Source organism: Nannobrachium achirus (assembly GCF_963921795.1).
Source record: "Nannobrachium achirus genome assembly, chromosome: 1".
NCBI lineage: Eukaryota > Metazoa > Chordata > Actinopteri > Myctophiformes > Myctophidae > Nannobrachium > Nannobrachium achirus.
In genome coordinates, this window is record NC_137810.1 from 36,684,922 (window position 1) to 36,703,520 (window position 18,599).

At 42.5% G+C, this 18,599-nt stretch overlaps 1 protein-coding gene across 1 annotated transcript in view; it reads right to left on the reverse strand.

Annotated features, from left to right (window-relative positions):
* The window catches only part of adgrl4 (adhesion G protein-coupled receptor L4), a gene marked incomplete at both ends in the record, with an annotated part of 90,855 nt that extends 78,058 nt beyond the window's left edge, over window positions 1-12,797 (reverse strand). The window contains one exon of the mRNA XM_080728589.1: window positions 12,419-12,797. Coding sequence (XP_080584715.1) covers window positions 12,419-12,797 — 379 coding nt within the window. The remainder of the gene's footprint in view (window positions 1-12,418) is intronic.
* Window positions 12,798-18,599: the final 5,802 nt, after the last annotated feature.

Consider the following 18,599-nt stretch of genomic DNA (forward strand, 5'->3'; position numbering starts at 1 on the left):
GTGCTTGTAGATCTGCTGTTTTCACTACTTTTGTGCGACGGCCTTGTATGATAAAGCAGGGCTTTACTTTGCGAAAGAATGTACAAATTTGAAACTTGGAGATACGAGGTTTCCACCCGACAACGACAATATATCAGTTAGGGGTTCTCAACCTTTTTGGAGCAGCCCTGACCTTTCCATCTCAAAGATTTAACTGAACTTGTGATAGGAATTCATGTTGTAATTTCAGTTCAAAAAGGTAGGCCTCCAAGCTAATCAGAGGTGCCGGAGAGGGCGGTCAGAAGGTCCTGAATGTCCCCTCACTATTGTGATTGACTAGTCTATTTATTAATGTATTTACCAGACTGTTTCCCATTGTGTTCCCTCCCACCCCCCACCCAATAATGTCCCCCGACCTTTTTCCTCCTTCCGGGGCGCTTGCTACAATCTCACAACATTTCGCAATCCAACCCATTGTAAGCTTGTAGCTTGGATATTTTCATTATTTTAGCTATGTCCGTTTTTTTATTTCACAATAGGGGGCAGCTACTGTAAAGACTATTTGACGGTCCTTCCCATGGAAATGTTTGGGAACCACTGACTTAGACACACAATCATCCAACTGCACGCTTCCATCGTCGCCCACACTAATTGCGAATTGGAATGCATAACATTTCATTTGCTGATCAGGAGGCACTGCAAAAAGTTACTATGTTATCAAAAGCGTACCAAGCGAGGTGTTCAGCATAGCTGAGGTCTGCCTGTGATGTATGTGTTTATGTCATGCCACACCGAGCTTGAGGAATGACTAGCAACCAGGATGAATGAGCCACTGTGGTTTGTATAAGAGAAAAGGGTAACAAAGAAAAACAAAACCGAGAGAGCCCGTGGACATAACAGATTTTTGACTGGTTAATAATTTTCCAAGCAAATTTGACATGGCATAACTCCAGTGTCAGGAAGCAAACCCATGAATAATTGCTCTGTCCTAATCAAAGAAAGATATTAATGCTGGTCAAACATCATTTGGCACCAAAAATGGAATTAAAAAATTAATACCCGGTTGCAGATGTATTCTGTTAAGACAAATAAATCAATCTTCTTACGCATCCTGAGGCGATTAGGCTGGCATGGAGCCGTCCCATATGCCAGAAGGCTTCAAAGTGTGTATTTTTACTCAAAAGCGACTACATTTATCATATCGCAGCGTGGTTTCCCGATCAGCTTAAAGTGTCCCAGAGGTGATTCTTCTTTAAAGACATTAATCACGAGTACTTATTACAGATGACCTGCTGATGTCAGGCGCCTCCATTTATCTTAGAGACGAAGACTCCCCTTGCGAACGGTCAAATACTTACACCTGGACCCTTGGATGCCACCCCCAGCTGAGAGGAAGCTAATGGTGGAGCATGTCGGCCGTCTATTTCTGCAGCCTGTTTAGAAGCAGCTCTCGTGTCATTACAATTACACTTTAACCACATTAACCCTTGCATCCTTAGGTTTTTCAAAAGTTTTCCAAGATTTGTCAAAAATCTTGAAAACTGAGCAGACTTCCAGGTGGCTGTATATTGGCGTTTTGTGAATAGACAAAGTATAAAATCATTCGTGGAAAAAGTACTCACATATACAATGTAGAAATACTCTGTTACAAGAAACAGTCTGAAATTCTAAATGTACTTGAGTGAAATACAAAAGTATTTCTTCTTAAAATGTACTTAAAGTACAACGGTAAAAAGTACTCATCATGCAGAATGTCCTGTTTCACATGTTTTCAAATGTATGAAATGTATAAAAAATCATTCAAAAATAGCAGATCTACAAGATCACAATGCGTCGCAATGTGACGCATTGTGAGCTTGTAGATCGGCTATTTTCAAATGTCCACAATGTATAGGGCTGAAGTGGTTAATGTATGTTTTGTAACTAGCAACTAAAGTTTTCAAAAAATTGTAGTTGAGTAGAAGTAAAAGTACTGAAAATTGGAAATACTCCACTAAAGTAAATATGCCTAAAACAAAAGTACAGTAGCCTACTTGAGTAAATGTACTTCATTACTTTACACCATAAAATAGGAGTTATGTGGTTAAGAATGAATGTGTATCTCTTATTAGGAGGTTAATTATTTTCCCTTGCCTGCGGTACGTTCATGTTTTCATTGTATTTACATTAGCCTGGCTGTAGGGTATGTCCTCCCAAGAGCATAAATCAGCCAGGATTCCAAATATTTCTATGATTGGAAATAGGGATTTAGGACTGTTCAAGCTGTTGCCTTTTTTCCCCCCAGAAAAGCACCCAAATAATTCCACAGTAATTCAGGCAACCACAAGATTGCTACTTGAATGACGGTGCACTACTGAAAGGTCCCGCCACTGTGTCTGCCAGCCAGCCAGCCAGCCAGCCAGCCAGTCAGTCAGTCAGCCAGTCAGCCAGCCGGTCAGCCAGCCAGTCAGCCAGCTGGCCAGCCTGCATGCGATAGTCTGGTCCTCCGAGCTTGAAGACACTGAGCTAATGGGTTAAAAGTGTGTCTCTGTTTCAGAGGCTGTGTACGTTGGGAGGGTGAACCAGAGGTTATGGAAGCTTTTCAATATTTTATAGGGGAAACCCTCCTAGGCCATAATTAGACAGATTACCTGTTAGCCATGCTCCTGTGTGCAGAAATGTTTTTAAACTGCTCTATCCTCCAGGCAAATGGAATGGAAAGTCAAAAAGGATTACACGCTGTCCGGGCAACGTCGAATATGCTATTAATGACCGCGACCAAGGAAGAAAAAGAGAGAGAGAGAGCAACTTTCTCATGTGGAGTAGTGATTAATTTTTTACCGGTTTTGAGTACAAAAGGTTTGGTTAAAAATTTAACAGCCTTGTGGCTGTCAGTGGCAGTCACATGTCCAGTCTGTTCAATCACTCTTTACACAGTCCTGTTTGGGTACTGTAGCTCCGCATTACAACAAAATACACCAATACACCAGGTGCGCAAGAGCCTTAGAAATAGAACAAATAGAGCAAATGGACAATGCCCACCGGTTTATTTCTTGCGCCAGCAGAGTGCGAAAGTGCTGCGTTCTGTGATTTTGTATGTGGCGTGTCTGTTTGTATAAATGTCTGGGTAAATTTCTGCGTAGCCAATCAGGGACCAGAATTATTGGTGACGTCACCATCAACAGCCAATGGGTGACCAGCATTCTTCATGACGCCACCACTAACAAGTGCGACCTGATATAAGGGCGCGCTCCGCTGGCGCACAAGTAGGCCATACATGGCCACGAGTGCACAAAAGCAAGTTAGCACCTCGACAGAATGCAGTTGAGTTTTGGGTTGTTTCTGCCCAACAAACTGTATATTTAACTTATTGCGTAATATAATCACATCGTATTATTAGTGTGGTTGCCCAACAGGCCAACACACTGTAGTCCTGGGGAAACTTTATTTATTCTAGATAAACTTTATTTATTCTAGATAAACTTTATTTATTCTAGATACACTTTATTTCACCTTGAATCAATAGGCAGGTAAAAATAGGCAGGCTCTGGTGCTAGCTTTAGTATTGGTCGAGCTTCACATGACAGTTAGCTTGCTGCAGAATATAGTCATGTCGGCAACCACACTTGCAATTTCCAATTGCATATTTCTAGCCTATATTCATTTTGGAGTTATATTTTCTTAAAGGCCGACCGTGGCGTATTCTCCACCGCTAGTTGTACTGCTGCTCCATAATGGGAAGGCCAGCAGCCATGCCCACCAGGCGACAGTGAGGAGAAACACTGAGAATTGTGTGTTGCTCAATCCTCATTCATTTCACATTCCTTATTAGTTTAAAACGTCATTGTCAGTATTCTTCTTTCTCCATAGTTATATTGAAGTCTGTTTACATCAGTTGCATGACACCTTCACCCCCTCTTTTTACCAGCTTGCAAAGTTGGTCGACAGATAGTCAGCCGATGACGTCATCCAGTATGCCACCATCTCCTGATTTTTTGCCAAGTATGGTAAAAAAGCAGAAGAACAAATGTGAGTGTATATATTATTAGATATTATTATAATAGCGTTCTATAATAAGCGTTCTCTGTGACATCACCACCTCAGCAAGGCTTAGTCCATAAGGCTCAAGCTGCTTCAAAAGGACTGTCATTTCTTGTTTCTTTTTCATCAGAAAGGACACTGTAGGCGGCACCTTTCCTTCACTAGAGTTCAGGCCTTTAAACTGACACAGAGTATCCGACAAAGCCCCCGACACTATATGACTCAGACTATTGGTCGGATCGGCGGTGCAATCAATGTAGGTGTGAGGGCCTCATTGTGCCCGAACCTCTCGTTTTATAAAAGGTGTAGAGGTTATGTGTGGCTACAATGTGGATCTCAAACTTCATGTGGCCAGCATGTGACATACGTATGCCATCTATGACATATCTATGATGTATGCAAACCCCTTGAAGTTCGCCCACTGGGTGTGTGCACAAAAGATTTGCCGCTGAGCGTCTGGTGGTTTGTGAGATTAGAAGAAACACACATGTAATAACACACACAGACTGACCCTCTAACGGCTAGCCTCCTACAAAGTACGCCGTACAAGATTACCACTTGAGATCAAATCATGACAAATTTAAACCATACCCACTTATACTGTAGTACAATGTACAACATTTTGTAGGTTATCAAACATCATTATGTGTAGCAAATAAATATCATTTGGTATGAACACAGTGTTTAATGGCAGGCTGTGTATATAATGCCCTCCTCTATTGTAATTTTCTGTGAAAATTATCTTTTCATCCTGTACTGCATGAATTAATTCCAACTAATTTCCCCCCTAATATAATCAGCATGGCATTATTCTATATTTAAACCAGGTAGCGCGCCTATGATGTTTCCCCTGTGGACAGCCAGACCATCTGTGTTGTCATTTTTTTACTGATGACACTGGTGCTTCAGTTGCAACTCGCTTTGCGCTCCTCCGCTGCACACTCCTATAGGCTGCTTCTCCGCTTCTACTGCTTGTGTGGAATGCTCAAGGCTATAGTCTATTGTCTGACTACTTTTATTCCACAGCACGTTTGATAAGGTCTTGTACGTCTTCCATATCTATCCGTTTGCTTTTGTTCATCATGTTAAACATTGGGATTCGGTTTGCTGTAGGTTGTTGCTGTGGAAACTACAACTTGTCAATGCATATTATGATCATGTGTGCATTGTTCCATAGATCTTTGCATGCATACAGTATATATACGCCTGTATCCTGAGAGACTGGCAATGAATACATGATAATGTGTGCATGTGCAATGTACTGTATATTTTGCCCGTATATTCACATATCCAGAGAAACCAGAGTACAGGGTTCAGTGGGTTCAGTGTGTTGATAAGTTGTCGGATTGCGCATTGTTGATGGTCACATTAGCTGTGTTACCGGGACGGAACCTTATATCAGTGGTTCTAAAAGTGGGATCCTTAAAGGGATTCCAGTTTAACCATTTAAAGACAGTGGTGTAAGAAGAAGTACTCACATTTTTTGAGCGGTGCTAACCGCTCCTACGTCTGGCTTTGTGTGTAGGTCCCTATGTCCGAGACCAACGCCACACGAGAATAGAAAGTACGCAGAGACCGACATTACCACAGCTTAAGTGAAAGTATGTAGAAATACTCTTCTCTGGCTCGGCTCCAGGATGAAATGACTGAGGGGGCTAATAGATTTTTTTTCATATAGTAAAACAATATGTACATTTAACTTACAGAGCAGAATTTGCAATTGAAGGTGCCAGGCCCCCTCTGGCTGGCACCCCTGTGGCGCTGGGCCTGACTCTGTTACAAGTAAAACTCTGGAATAAAAGATTTACTTGAGTAGTATAGTACAAAAGAATTGGTATCAAAATGTACTTAAAGTACTAAAAGTAGAAATTATGCAGAATGTCCCATTTCACCAGTTTTCAATTGTAGAACATTTTAAATTGTTTACAAATCTTTAGAAAATAGCCGATCTACAAGCTCACAATGCATCACGGTTTAAGTCCGAAATGTATCTAGGGTCGAAGTAAAAATAATCAAAATCTACAAAGTAATTAGTAACTATTTATATAAACAATTGTAGTGGAGTAAAAAATATAATATTTGCCTCTGAGATATAGTAGAGTAAAAATAAAAGTACTGAAAACTGGAAATACTCCAGTAAAGTAAAAATCACACCCGTGTGAAGTGGAGCTGTGTGTGTGTGTGTGTGTGTGTGTGTGTGTGTGTGTGTGTGTGTGTGTGTGTGTGTGTGTGTGTGTGTGTGTGTGTGTGTGTGTGTGTGTGTGTGTGTGTGTGTGTGTGTGTGTGTGTGTGTGTGTGTGTGTGGATCATGTGTACCGATTTTTGTGACATTTGAAGAAAATATGTAGGAAAAGGAGCAAAAAGTGTGTTTTGGAGAAAATTCAAGATGGCGGAAAATCTATCATGGCGCAAATGGGCGTGGCCTATATGGGGAGATGCGTCATGACCCAAGGAATCCAGGGAAAAAATATTTTTAATTTTCCGACCTACGGTTCAAGAGTTACAGGCCAAAACGTAAAGTGGGGTGTTATGGCGCCACCATGCGGCCAAATGACACAATTATTTTTTATTTAATCCTTGAAATCATTATGAACCTCCTCTCCAAGCCTTGAAACTCTAGCCCCTATGGTTTGCGAGAGACAAATAATTGAATGTGAGTTTTTGCGATTCCCATTATAAGTCAATGGGGAAAATTAATTCACTAATAAATTAATATCAATTAAACTATTGAACCTTTCTCTTAGCAAGTTACTAGCCCACGATTCCCGAGTAAGCCGGTCGATTTGACATATGGCGCGAGTGTGTGGTGGCAAAACTGTGGGACTAGTAGCGTGCCGAAGTTTAGGAAGTTCAGGCTACATACAGACACACAGACAGACACACAGACAGACACACAGACAGACCCACACGGCCACGTATAGGGAGCCTGTGCTTCACACAGCTCCAAAAATGCCTCAACATAATGTACTTAGTTACTTTACACCACTGCCTAAACCCTACTTTATAGTACATAATTTGAGCGTTTAGAAACCAGAAACCAGGCTGATGACCTATGGGCCAAATGGCTTGGCAAGGCTGCAAGGTCCGAACACGTTGCACTGTGATGGTCATAATGATTTAGTTGTAATTTCAGTTATTTCACTGTTATTTCACCCGCCAAAAGTTAGTCCAATGGGAGAATGTCTAAGAATTTCTATTTAGATCATAGCTAGATCTCTCCACTGTTATCTCTCCACCTGCAGAGTACATTTTGAGGAACATTTGAGAACACTGCATTACATGTCGCTTTAACCACAAGGCCATCATATTACCAGTGGCATTCACTTCCTATACTGTAGTACCTTAGAGCTTCCATGGTTAGCTTCAAGCTGAATGACAACTAAACTATCTATTGCACATTGACTCATAATTGAATCACCTTGCATGTATTCTTGATACGCTGGCCTTGCCGACCGGTATACTGATTGGATTTAATTGTCGATTTGGAAAGGGAGATATGGGATTAAGGGAGAAAAACAAGGCCTTGCGAAATCCTGATGCAATATTTCATATCATAGCGGCGAGATAATGTCCAATGAGAGAAGAAATGCATAATTTGTGCTATTCGTACTGTAGTGCTGAAAGGGCTGCTGCACGCCCCCACAGTTAACGCCATCAGTATGCACAGCATCGGCCGTGAATCCGCTGGAATCAAGAACCTTGTGGGACCACCACAGAAGGGCTGCGTGGACGTGTGGCTACCTTTCTCACATTCTAACTAAACCGCTGGCTACTCATCAGAGCTGCATGAAGGGCTGCATGGAGAGATGTCTGATCCGATGAGAGGCAGTGAGTTGTGCAGTGTCACTAACATGGCTATCAAGAGACTCCTGAGTTTTTAATCAAAGAGCACACAGCTCTGTACTAAAATATACTGGCCTCATCTGCCATGTTGCTCTCTCTCTCTCTCTCTCTCTCTCTCGCTCTCTCTGTCTGCCCCCGCTCTCTCTCTCCATCTCTTTATCTCCACTATGATCATCCGTAGATCATTTTTGATTGACCCAATTAGACAAGTCCACCTTATGATCGTTAGTCTTTATCAGTGTTTTGCAGTGGACTAATCATGGCATACAAGATGCATGGTAACCTGGCATGGGTCTGTCTTCAATAGCAAATGAAAAAGAAAAGAAGCAGAAGAAAGCAAATAGATTTAACGGGTAATAAATTATGTTCAGCGGCAATCTAACTGCTACTGTCACAGGTCACTGGTTTTGGAGTCATTTTTAACCTCTTAAACCCTATATGCTGTTCGCCAAATTGCAAAAATAGAAAGCTCACAACGCGTTGTGTTGTGAGGCTTTGTGAGCTTCGAGAGCACCCATTTCCCCAAATGTTTGCCTCTTTTTGCCAAACAATCATCCATTTTTGGCAAATGTATGCCTATTATTACATGTAGCATTGCTAGGGTTCATGTGGTCAAAGCCATTTTAACTAAGCCAATGCATACGCAATTTCTGTAACAGAAGAAAGATATATTATTGTAATGTTGTTTTATAGAAGGGTAATGGCATTCAGGTGGTGCTCATTGTCCTTTATTAGCGCTCTAATGCCTTGCCCGCTTACCTTGATGATGTTTGACAGATGTTCATTGCTCTTACGATGCCAACCTTGCACTCAGTAAATGACTCTGCAAGTCTGCATAAGAGAGTGTCTGCTGCCTAAATAGGAAATTGTAGGCCGTAGGCTACCTTCATAGACTCTCCCCAAACGTTGACCCCAACAATACCTGCCCCTAAGACTACTGTTAAACTGTCAAAACCACTTCCTCTGAAACTAACATGATAAAGGCCACTGAAATAATGTTGCGCCGCGATGTTTCAAATTAATCAGTAGTCACAGTGTTAATTAGCATACCTCATAATCATCATCCTCTCCTCCCTAAACTCCCATCAAGCAAACGCAACTTTGGGGTGCCTTTTGCGGCTGCAGAATTGCTTACTCCGGAATCCCCCCCCCCCCCCCCCCAGGGCAGAACCGCGATGTTCGTCAGCCTAACAGTTATGCTCATTATTTAAAATGTGTGGCTTTGGTGACATCCTTTTAAAGACATAATGAACCAATATGAGCTGCGCTGACGGAAGGCGGAACGTGTAGGAAGTGAGCGACAGAGCATTGCACCGCTACCGGCGTGCAGTCAACTCCCCTATGTGGTGAATGGAGGGGAGAAAGGTAATTTGTGAGGAGACCTCTACCTGCCAAGATGATGAAGAGTTCTCCTTTGTTGATTTCCCCTTAAGTGTCTCCCAGTCAGGAGTCATAAGAGAGCACGGCTTACGGTGACACCTTTGCTGCCAGTCGGGGTGAAGGGGGTCCACTCCTGAAGCTTTCCACAGGTTTTAAAATAAAGAGCATCATTATGTTTTGATACAGATGCTCTGTCATTGGCAGAAGGAAAATGGAAGGTATTTCCTCTTCACCCTGTGACATTGTTGCCTTTGGGCTTAACTGTGTGACAGTATTTGTAAACAGATTAAACTTTTCCTGGAGGAATGCGGTAGGCGCTCGATAACCCGGGAAAACACTTTACTTGGGAAGTGGGATGCTTTGGGGAACTGGCTGTGGTTTAACCACATTAACCCTGGAGACCTTATTTTTCTTTCCTTTTCTAAAATAGCAGATCTACAAGCTCACAACTCCAAGTAAAAGCTTTGTCATAGTCATTGTCAGTAGATTATTCAGAGGTGCAGTGCAGGAGTTCTTGCCTTTGCCTGGTTTAAGTAGTGAGCTAGTACTGTAGATTGCTATTTTGGAATAGGAAAAGGGTGGTTAAAGGTAGGGTAAGGGATTTCACTCAAGTTTCAGTTTCAGTTTTCATCTAGGTGACAGGCGGGGGCCTTCCTCCAATCATGATCAAGTGGGGGTGATTGGAGGAAGGCCCCACTCTATCCTGATTGGAGGGAAACTTGTCACCCAACTGCTTTTTTCTCCTCACAGGAGATAAGGCAAATATGGACCAAACATTCTATAGTATTAGTAACTAGTACTATCAGAACATTTTGTTATTATCATTTGAATTAAATGAAATCACTTACCCTACCTTTAACATTACTGATGGCTACAGTGCTTTCACCAGAGTTTTAGAACCTTTATTTGGCATTGTAAAGAGGTTGTTTGTTGTTAACAAAGAATGATATTCCTCTCTTTTGTTTTGCATAATGCATGTGCATTTGCAGTTAGGAACCACTGTTCTCTGTTGGCTCCACCTGTGATTTACTTTGCAAATCATACTTTCCGATGCTTTGTTTAAAATCCAAGTGTATTTTGGCCCCTATATGTTTGCTTTATGGAATTTAGTAAGTTGTTGAATAAGCCGAGGCTCAGATGCTATTGCCGGTTGCATTCTATATGCTATAATGTATATCCTACAAATGCATAGGAAAAGATCCAAAGGGCTTGTGTGATACTGTAACATTATTTCTAAAGGGGGAAAAATGCATGCATTGTTGTTCCAAAGAGCTGTGGAGTGTTGTCCCTACCGTTTCAATGGAATTCCACAGTAGAAGCATGTGGCACGTCACCATGACACATTAAGTGCATGAATCTCATTATGATCACTGTCAGGCAGAATCCTTCTTGTCTTTAAAATTATTTTTCTTAAAAATGTAATCCCTCGATTTCTGCCCTGAACTGAGCTCATGCTTCCTTCAGTGCATGAGGAGTGAGCAGGCCGCTTCTTATCACCTTATCACCCGGTTGGATGTAACGCGTGGAAGGAACATGTTATTCCAACCAGTTACTTTCCCCCTCTATCAGGCGCCCCAGCTGGCCAGGGAGAGGCATTATAGAGACCAGGATTACTGCATGTTTTTGTGAGGGTAGGAGAACATGCAAACTCCACACAGAAAGGCCCTTTCGCCAACCCCACCTTGGGTGTGGGCGCTGATAACGCTGAGGAGAGAACACACCCCCAGCGCGTCCCCCGGCGGGAATCGAACCCAGGACCTTCTAGCTGTGAGGCGACTGCACCACTATTCTCCCCCTTGTACTGTATGTATGTAGTTAGTTTTTATTTAGTCACAAGCTCTTGTTATGTAAGTCTGTCTGTGGGTTTTATTAACTGAGTCAGGGCCGGTCGACTTTTAGATCGACTATCTCACTATGGAGTTCCCTGCCAAGCGACTTTAATCGACTTTTATATAAAAGCATTGTTTAAGCTTTTAATTTGGGTTAGTAGACGAAGCGGAACGGTTAGCTTACCTTCGGCTAGTATAAAGACGTAAACCGTGAAAAAAAAGGATACGATTATGACGTCACCTTTAAGCCATAGCTTCCTGTTTACGTAGGCCTCTGCTAGCCACTAGGCTCAATGCAAACCATCCGACCCTCACGCAGCTTCACTAGGTCGGATTTTGATTCGGAAACTTTCTGTGTGGCATCTGTATACGTTCCGGTGCCCATACCGATGGTGGTTTTAGACGATCAAGCACGAATTGAACAGTATTGAGCTCAGATGGCGGCCCGCGGGTCTCCCATTCATGTCAATGGGGATCGACGTCATCGTCCCATCCTTGAATGTTGTGAACCTTGGTTTTAACATGGGTTAACATGGGGGCTTCCACAGTCTATGGTCTATGGCTCGCTCTAGTGGTCACTTTGTGGTATGGTATATCAACGTGGCTTGGTAAATTGATGTGATTATGATGATTAAATATAGCTATTTCCTGGCGTTATAAGCGCACATTCATATTTAAATTTGGCTGGCAATGGGTTGGTTAATATTTAAAAAAAATGTTTTGGGCTTTTGCCTTTATTGATAGTAGACAGGAAACAGGGAGAGAGAGATGGGGAGTGACAGCAAAGGCCGCCAGGATCGGGACTTGAACCCGCGATGCGCTGTCGGGCATCGGAGCCTATGTGGTATGCCTGGACCACTAGGGGGTTCTATCAATATTTGACCAATGAAAAGTATTAACTACTTTCAACTTGCTGTCCCTATTTAGTTATGAAATCTTTTTTTTTTAAACTAACATAGCAGATCTTTAGCTTGTGGATGTGATATTTTTGCGTGACACTGTCATACAATGTAGAAGTCCAAGGTCATGGCCATGATATCCTTTTTGAAATGTGTTATTATTTGAATAACGATTGGTGATGATCTGGTGTGTGCCATCACGTTATTACATCTTGTGTTGTTTTAGTTGGGCTTTGTTATTGTTTCAGTTGCTGTTGGTAGTCATGGTTGCCAGTTCCCACCTGATGTCGTGTGGGAGTTCTGACTGCTCCAGACCGTACTGAATAACTGCTAGCTTGCATAATGTCTTGAGACTAGGACCCAAGTCTAAGACGTACAGTCCATCAAGTGGGTTGTGTCCTCCATAGAGGATGATACGATCTCCCACCATGCAACAGCACATCCTATACCTTAAATGTGGACTCTTACCCTTGGGATTCATCTTCTTCCAGGAGAACGTTTCTGGACTGAATTTCCACAGATCATTGGAGTACTGGTCACCATAGCCACCACATATGTACAGCTCTCCATTGTAGGCAAAGGCTGAATGACCCCAGTGTCCTTTCTGAAGGAGCTGTGCAGAAGGAGTGTTCAGCCAGCTGTTGGTCTCTGTGTCAAACACTCTGATGCTGTTGCCTGACCCCATACCCCCAGATACAAACATCCTTGTTCCAATGATGGTGGCAAAGTGCCAGGATGAAGCATGTGCATTGGTGTTGATTAAAGCCCAGACCATTGTGGTGGTGTCCAATTTGTATGTGTCATTAGTCTTTCCACCTGCCAGGGTCCATCCTCCATGGATATGCATGGCCTTCCCCAAGACACAAGCTGAGTGGTACTTCCTCCCCTCTGGAACAGTCCCAGAAACACAGGTCATGATCCATCTGTGGCTGTCGACATCAAATACATAAAGCATGTTGCAGTACGCCCCTGTCCAAGACCCTCCCCACATGTAGACAAGATCTTCTATCAGCACAGCTGTGTGACCTGAGCACATGGAGGGAACCTCACGAAGACGTTCTCCTCTGCCAGGAGTCACTGGGGGCAACCTCCTCCAGCGCAAAGACACTGTGTTGAAGATGTGCACATCAATCTGATCAGTGTCGTACTTGTTAGTGCATCCTCCAAAGGAGTAGACCTTGAGCCTCACAGCTACAGCGGCATGGAAGTGTCTTTTTGTAACTTTTAGATGTATCGTCCAGTGTAGCATTTTACATGCCAGCACCAACGTTTGTGTTATGCCTGTCCGTATGTCCATATGTCTGTATGTCCATGTATGAGCACGGCCTCAACAGCTGCAATAGCGCTGGGTGACGTACCTTTAATTGGCACTGTTGAGCAGCCTAAGGCACCGCTCACTTCACACTGGGTGAAGATTTTTCACTTAACATAACACATTTCATCAGGTGCAAAAGCAGTTATAAGACATATTGTAATGTAGAAAGTCATCCTACAGACAGACAGTATAACAATTACTACAATATACAGGATGTTATTAGCCTATTGCTCATCCTGTGGCGTAGGTTCCTTTAGGCGTTGTACATCACAGTGAAACCCCTGATATGTGAATCTCCTTCCCGTCTTTCATAAGACTCGTTCTTTATGAGATGACCACTCTGAATTGATTTTACGGCAGCACCGCCGGTGCCCCAGGTGATGTTATGATATGAGCCAATACGTATCTTTATGTATTGGCGCTATGGGTGTATATTCCACAAGGCTTAAATGTTTCACAAAGACGAACGAGATGCAGACAGGTGTTGTTTTAACAAGCAGCATGCACCTATACACCTAAAGCACATCCCTTAAGTGAGATGCAGTCAGGAACACATCAGGATTCCCATCTGTCATAAAGAGATGGAGACTGGCCCAGAGGAACTCTCACAGGTAGACACAGCCTGCGGGAAAATCAATAAATAACATTCGCCACACATGAATAATATGCTGTCAGACTTCACGATGGCATAAAATCCTCGTTTGTTCCCAATCCAATTTAATTACAAGTTGTAAAGGCTTCATGATAGTCAATGTCAGCAGATTATTCAAGAGGTACAGTGCAGTAGGGCCTGTCTTTGCCTGGATTTAACAAGTACAAAATGACCCAATTTTGGGACTTGTCATCTATAAAAGAAAACGGTGTTCATATAATTTTGACATGCATTTCTTAGGCATCAAAGAAGGGCTGGCTGAGGACCCATAATTCTGTTAGCATCAATTGTGAAATGACATGTCAAAGTGGAACAATTGAATGGCTTCCAACAGATTTATAGCTAACATATCTGGGACTGCGAACCTGGCAAAGAAATAAACCTACTTCTTAAATAATACTTCCAAAGAACGTGTTATTTTCTGTCCTGAATAGAGCTGACAAGGTACTTTATATCTAAATGCGAGCTGGGTTCCTCTGGGATCAAATTAGTAGCTTAGTACTGAGAGGGAGTGATGGCTGAGCATGGTCAGGAATTACTTATCAAGATCCTGTTCAGTCTCTCAAGAACCTTTCATTCATTCTCCAACTACAAGAGGATGACATTGTGAACTGTAATTGACGGTAATGATTATCATCGTGTGGGACAACAAGGAGTGAGTTTTCCGTCCAAACGAAACTTGTCTGGACATGCAGGGAATACAAATAGTGGCTTTTCTGAGGCCTGAGGGGTTCCCTGTGAATATTATTTCTGGGGGGGAAAAAACTGCAATGCAGTGTAATGCATTTTCATGTCTTATGAATGATAATTCGTTCTGCTTCCCATAGAGACTTCTGGACCATATGCTTCCCATGCATGAGGTGTTTCCAAAAAGTGTTGAAAAGTCTTTAAGTGATATGATTTATGTTAAAAAAGAAAAGAAAAAGAGAGAAGAGAGAGAGAAAAGTTAAACCTCTATATTCCAATAGTAATCATTACTGTGTAGACTAGAGTGTTCAGTAACAGGGGTTTCCTTATTCTCCACCTCTTTAACAAACAGAAAATCCTTTCTAGTCAGAATATACATTTTATCCAATCAGGAGAGAGAACCCCAAAAGATCATTTATCAGCTTTGATTTTAGCACTTCCATGTTCACTTATCTATCCTGTATCATGTATGAGTTCTATCATCTAATTCAGATCTTTTCAGTACCCAGAACGCTGTCTGTCACAGATTTCTTTTTTCTTTAAATTCTTTTTCCATTTAACTTTCCATAAAATTTTTCAGAAGCCCGCTTATTCTCTGTTTATTTGTGTGCAGAAAGCAAAAAAAAAAGAAAAAAGAGACACCCCACCCTTGCTCTGTTTGGTACCCATAATGCTGTCTGTTAGAGCAGTGACGCCCTCTCACAGTTGTCACAAGTGCTCTGTCTCGTGTCTCCCCTCAGACTGCATTAGTGTCAGCCAGTGCTCCACTCTCCTTATTGTGTGTAATCATTGCTTTGTCTCTGGTGCCCTGACACACACCTCACTGCATGCAACTTCCGCAGTCCCAGCGGCCCCCTCCGCCACCGTCACTGCCGTCACCGCGAAACCGCCACCAAATCTCCCCGCCGCCCCCCTGCGCCACTGAGCTGGCGCTCGGCTCACACCTAAAGGGATTGCTGTCACGCTGAAAAGGCCACACTTGCCATGCCTGACAACTTGTGTATTTGTACGCCGAGATGCAAATGTTTCCCTGCTGATATAGTTTTGTCACTTAATGGTGACCCCCACTCGCGCGCCATTAAGCGAGGAAGGCATTCCACCGTCTCACAGATGCAAAAGCTTTTTTTTTCTCCTTCTCTCTCTCTCTCTCGCAAACTCGTCCCCGTAGGATATTTTCAATACTTTTGTCCCTCTTGTTATCCACATGCCATTGTGTGCAGCGCAAACCCATTTTCTGCTTTATTTGTCCCCCGCTGCCTGGTGGCAGGGGTGTCGCACCAAATTCTGGGCCCTGGGTGCAAGGATTCACTGCGGGCCCCCCATGAATGTTCTTCATAGGGGGGGGGGGGGGGGGTTTAACCCATTTAGACTGGGGACGCATTATTACGCATTATTTTGTACTTTAACTATTGAAAAATAGCAAATATACAAGCTCACAGCGTGGCACCGAGAGCCACGCTGCAAGCTTGTAGATCTGCTATTTTTGAAAAAATCAGGAACATTTTTGCAAGTCTTTGAATATTTCAAATCCTTCTAGGTTTTTCTTTTTCTTTTCTTCCTAAACTGTTTCTATGTCAGTGGTGCTCAAACCTCTTCATGTGAAGGATCCCCAAAATGATATGTATTTGGCCATGGACCCCCATCTCAAAATGTTTAGTTCCAGGGACCCCCCAGAAGCAAAATTTTAGTTACAAATGTTCAAAGATTGCACACATTTTCACGACTTTTCAAAAATAGCAGATCTACAAGGTCTGCTATTTTTCAATAGCTGAAGTATTAAATAATTAAGGCCTCCCTCCACCTTGGGCCCTATTAACTCAGTCCCACTTTTACCCCCCTTGTGACGCCCCTGCATGGTGGTACTGAGAGCCCATGGGGAGGAGTGTGTGTGTGTGTGTGTGTGTGTGTGGGGGGGGGGGGCATGGGTAGCTCTCTTCCCCACTTTCTGGCTGGAAACTTTCTGCTTTTGTGTAAGGTCTTATTTCTGTCTAAAGATGACACCTGGGAATACCCCTGCTGGGTTTGACAGAAATGGAACTGAAATTAATAGGATTAAAAAGCTATAATCATAAAAGCCATTGCATTACCGCTTTAGATATATTTTGATCTCGCTCTTTATTTCATTAGTGTTTCTTTTTTCCTCCTCCTCCTCCTCCTCCTCCGCCACTGCATCAAGCAAAAAATATTGCTTATCATGGGAAGATTTCAACGCAATGAATTACTAGCAGTGGTGGAAAAAGTACTCGAAGTAAAAGTATCAATTCTGCCATGTAGAAATACTCCGTTATAAGTAAAAGTCCATAATTCAAAATGTACTTGAGTAAATGTATGGAAGTATTTGTATCAAAATATACTTAAAGTACTAAAAGTAAAAGTACAGATTGTTTGAAAATGGCATTTTTAAAAGGCCTAGGTATAAAATAGGGCCAAAGAGTTTAATGTATGTTTATATATTATATATTATAATGTATATCTGCAAAGTAACTAGTAACTCAAGTTTTCAAATAAGTGTAGTGGAGACTTGTCCACTGGAGTCCAGTCCAGTATTTGCCTCTGAGATGTAGTGGAGTGGAAGTAAAAGTATTGAAAGTTGGAAATACTCCAGTAAAGTAAAAGTACCTCAGTCGAAACTGTACTTAAGTACAGTACTTAAGTAAATGTACTTACTGTAGTTACTTTACACCACTGGAATTACTAGATGTTTGCATGTATGCTCTGTTATTGCCCTTGAACAGTGAACATTGACACAACTCTTCTGACCACTGGTGTGGCTCAAATGAGGCGGAGCCATTTAGAAGAGTGTCTGTCTGTCTGTCCGTCCGTCCGTCCGTCCACCCAGCTAATCATGCAAACCACTGTACCGATCATCTCCAACTTTCTTGTGCACACTGTCAGTTGGCCAAGGAAGACTCATTTTCACATAATATTCACGTGTGAATATTTTCCCACATTTTGTGAATTCATAACTTTTCCTCCATATTTGAGTCGAGACTGTCGACATCAACATGGTGTCAGAGAGGCCATGCTTGTGCTTAATGTGCAATAGAGGGTATGCGCGTGACATCATCATCATACCCGGAACTCCGGAACTGATGCGGGAACGCTTACTGAGTGGCAAAAAAAAAACTGCTTTCTGGCCTTCACTGCCCATACATCCAAAAAGAAAAGTCTGATTGCATTAAACAACGTTAAACTCACTTTGCAACTCACTTTGCCACTCGATTTGGCATTCACTTTACGAATGCGCATACCCTCTATACTATACTTTCAAAGTGCCAATGGAAGGCAACTTTCTCATTTACCTCATAGTTAACTGCTAATTCCATATAACAGATGTGACCCAGAAGAATCAACGCAAACTTAACTTTGCATCGAAAACCGTTCTTAATCCACGTTGAATATGAACGCTAATAAATCATCTGCTCCACTTTGGAATGCCATGTGCAACACATGAACCATATGGCGCCTTACTCTTTGGGTGCCACATAAGGGTTTGGCTCGTCTCCATGGCGCACAGAGTTTACCATGTAAACTGTCACCGCCTGGGTTTCCAGAGACGGTGTGTCAGCGATCACTGTAACCAGTCAGCAGCATTGTTATGAATAAATTGTAGTGGTAACCCTTTGAGCCTCTCCATATTCTAGTTGGTGTGTGCAGGAGGGAACTGTCACCAGGCCAAGGACTTTCAAATCCGTCCTCTCGATGTTTTCTCGTCCTCACGTTGTCATCGTAAGCCAGTAAACTGTTTAGAGTAGCAACACTCATATAATGCCATTGTGAACAATATCAATAGAGCCATGCTGGGTTTGAGAGAGAGAGAGAGTTTGCCTGTCCTTGGAAGTTAATAACCATCATTACAACGTCTAAAGCGGTGTATTTTAGTGGAGCTCCAACTGTTTCGCACATCAGTTTGTTTATCTCAAGTATGGTATGCAGAGTATGGGTAAGCAAGGCTCTCCTGTCATCTTGCAAAAATAAAATGCTCACAATGGGTC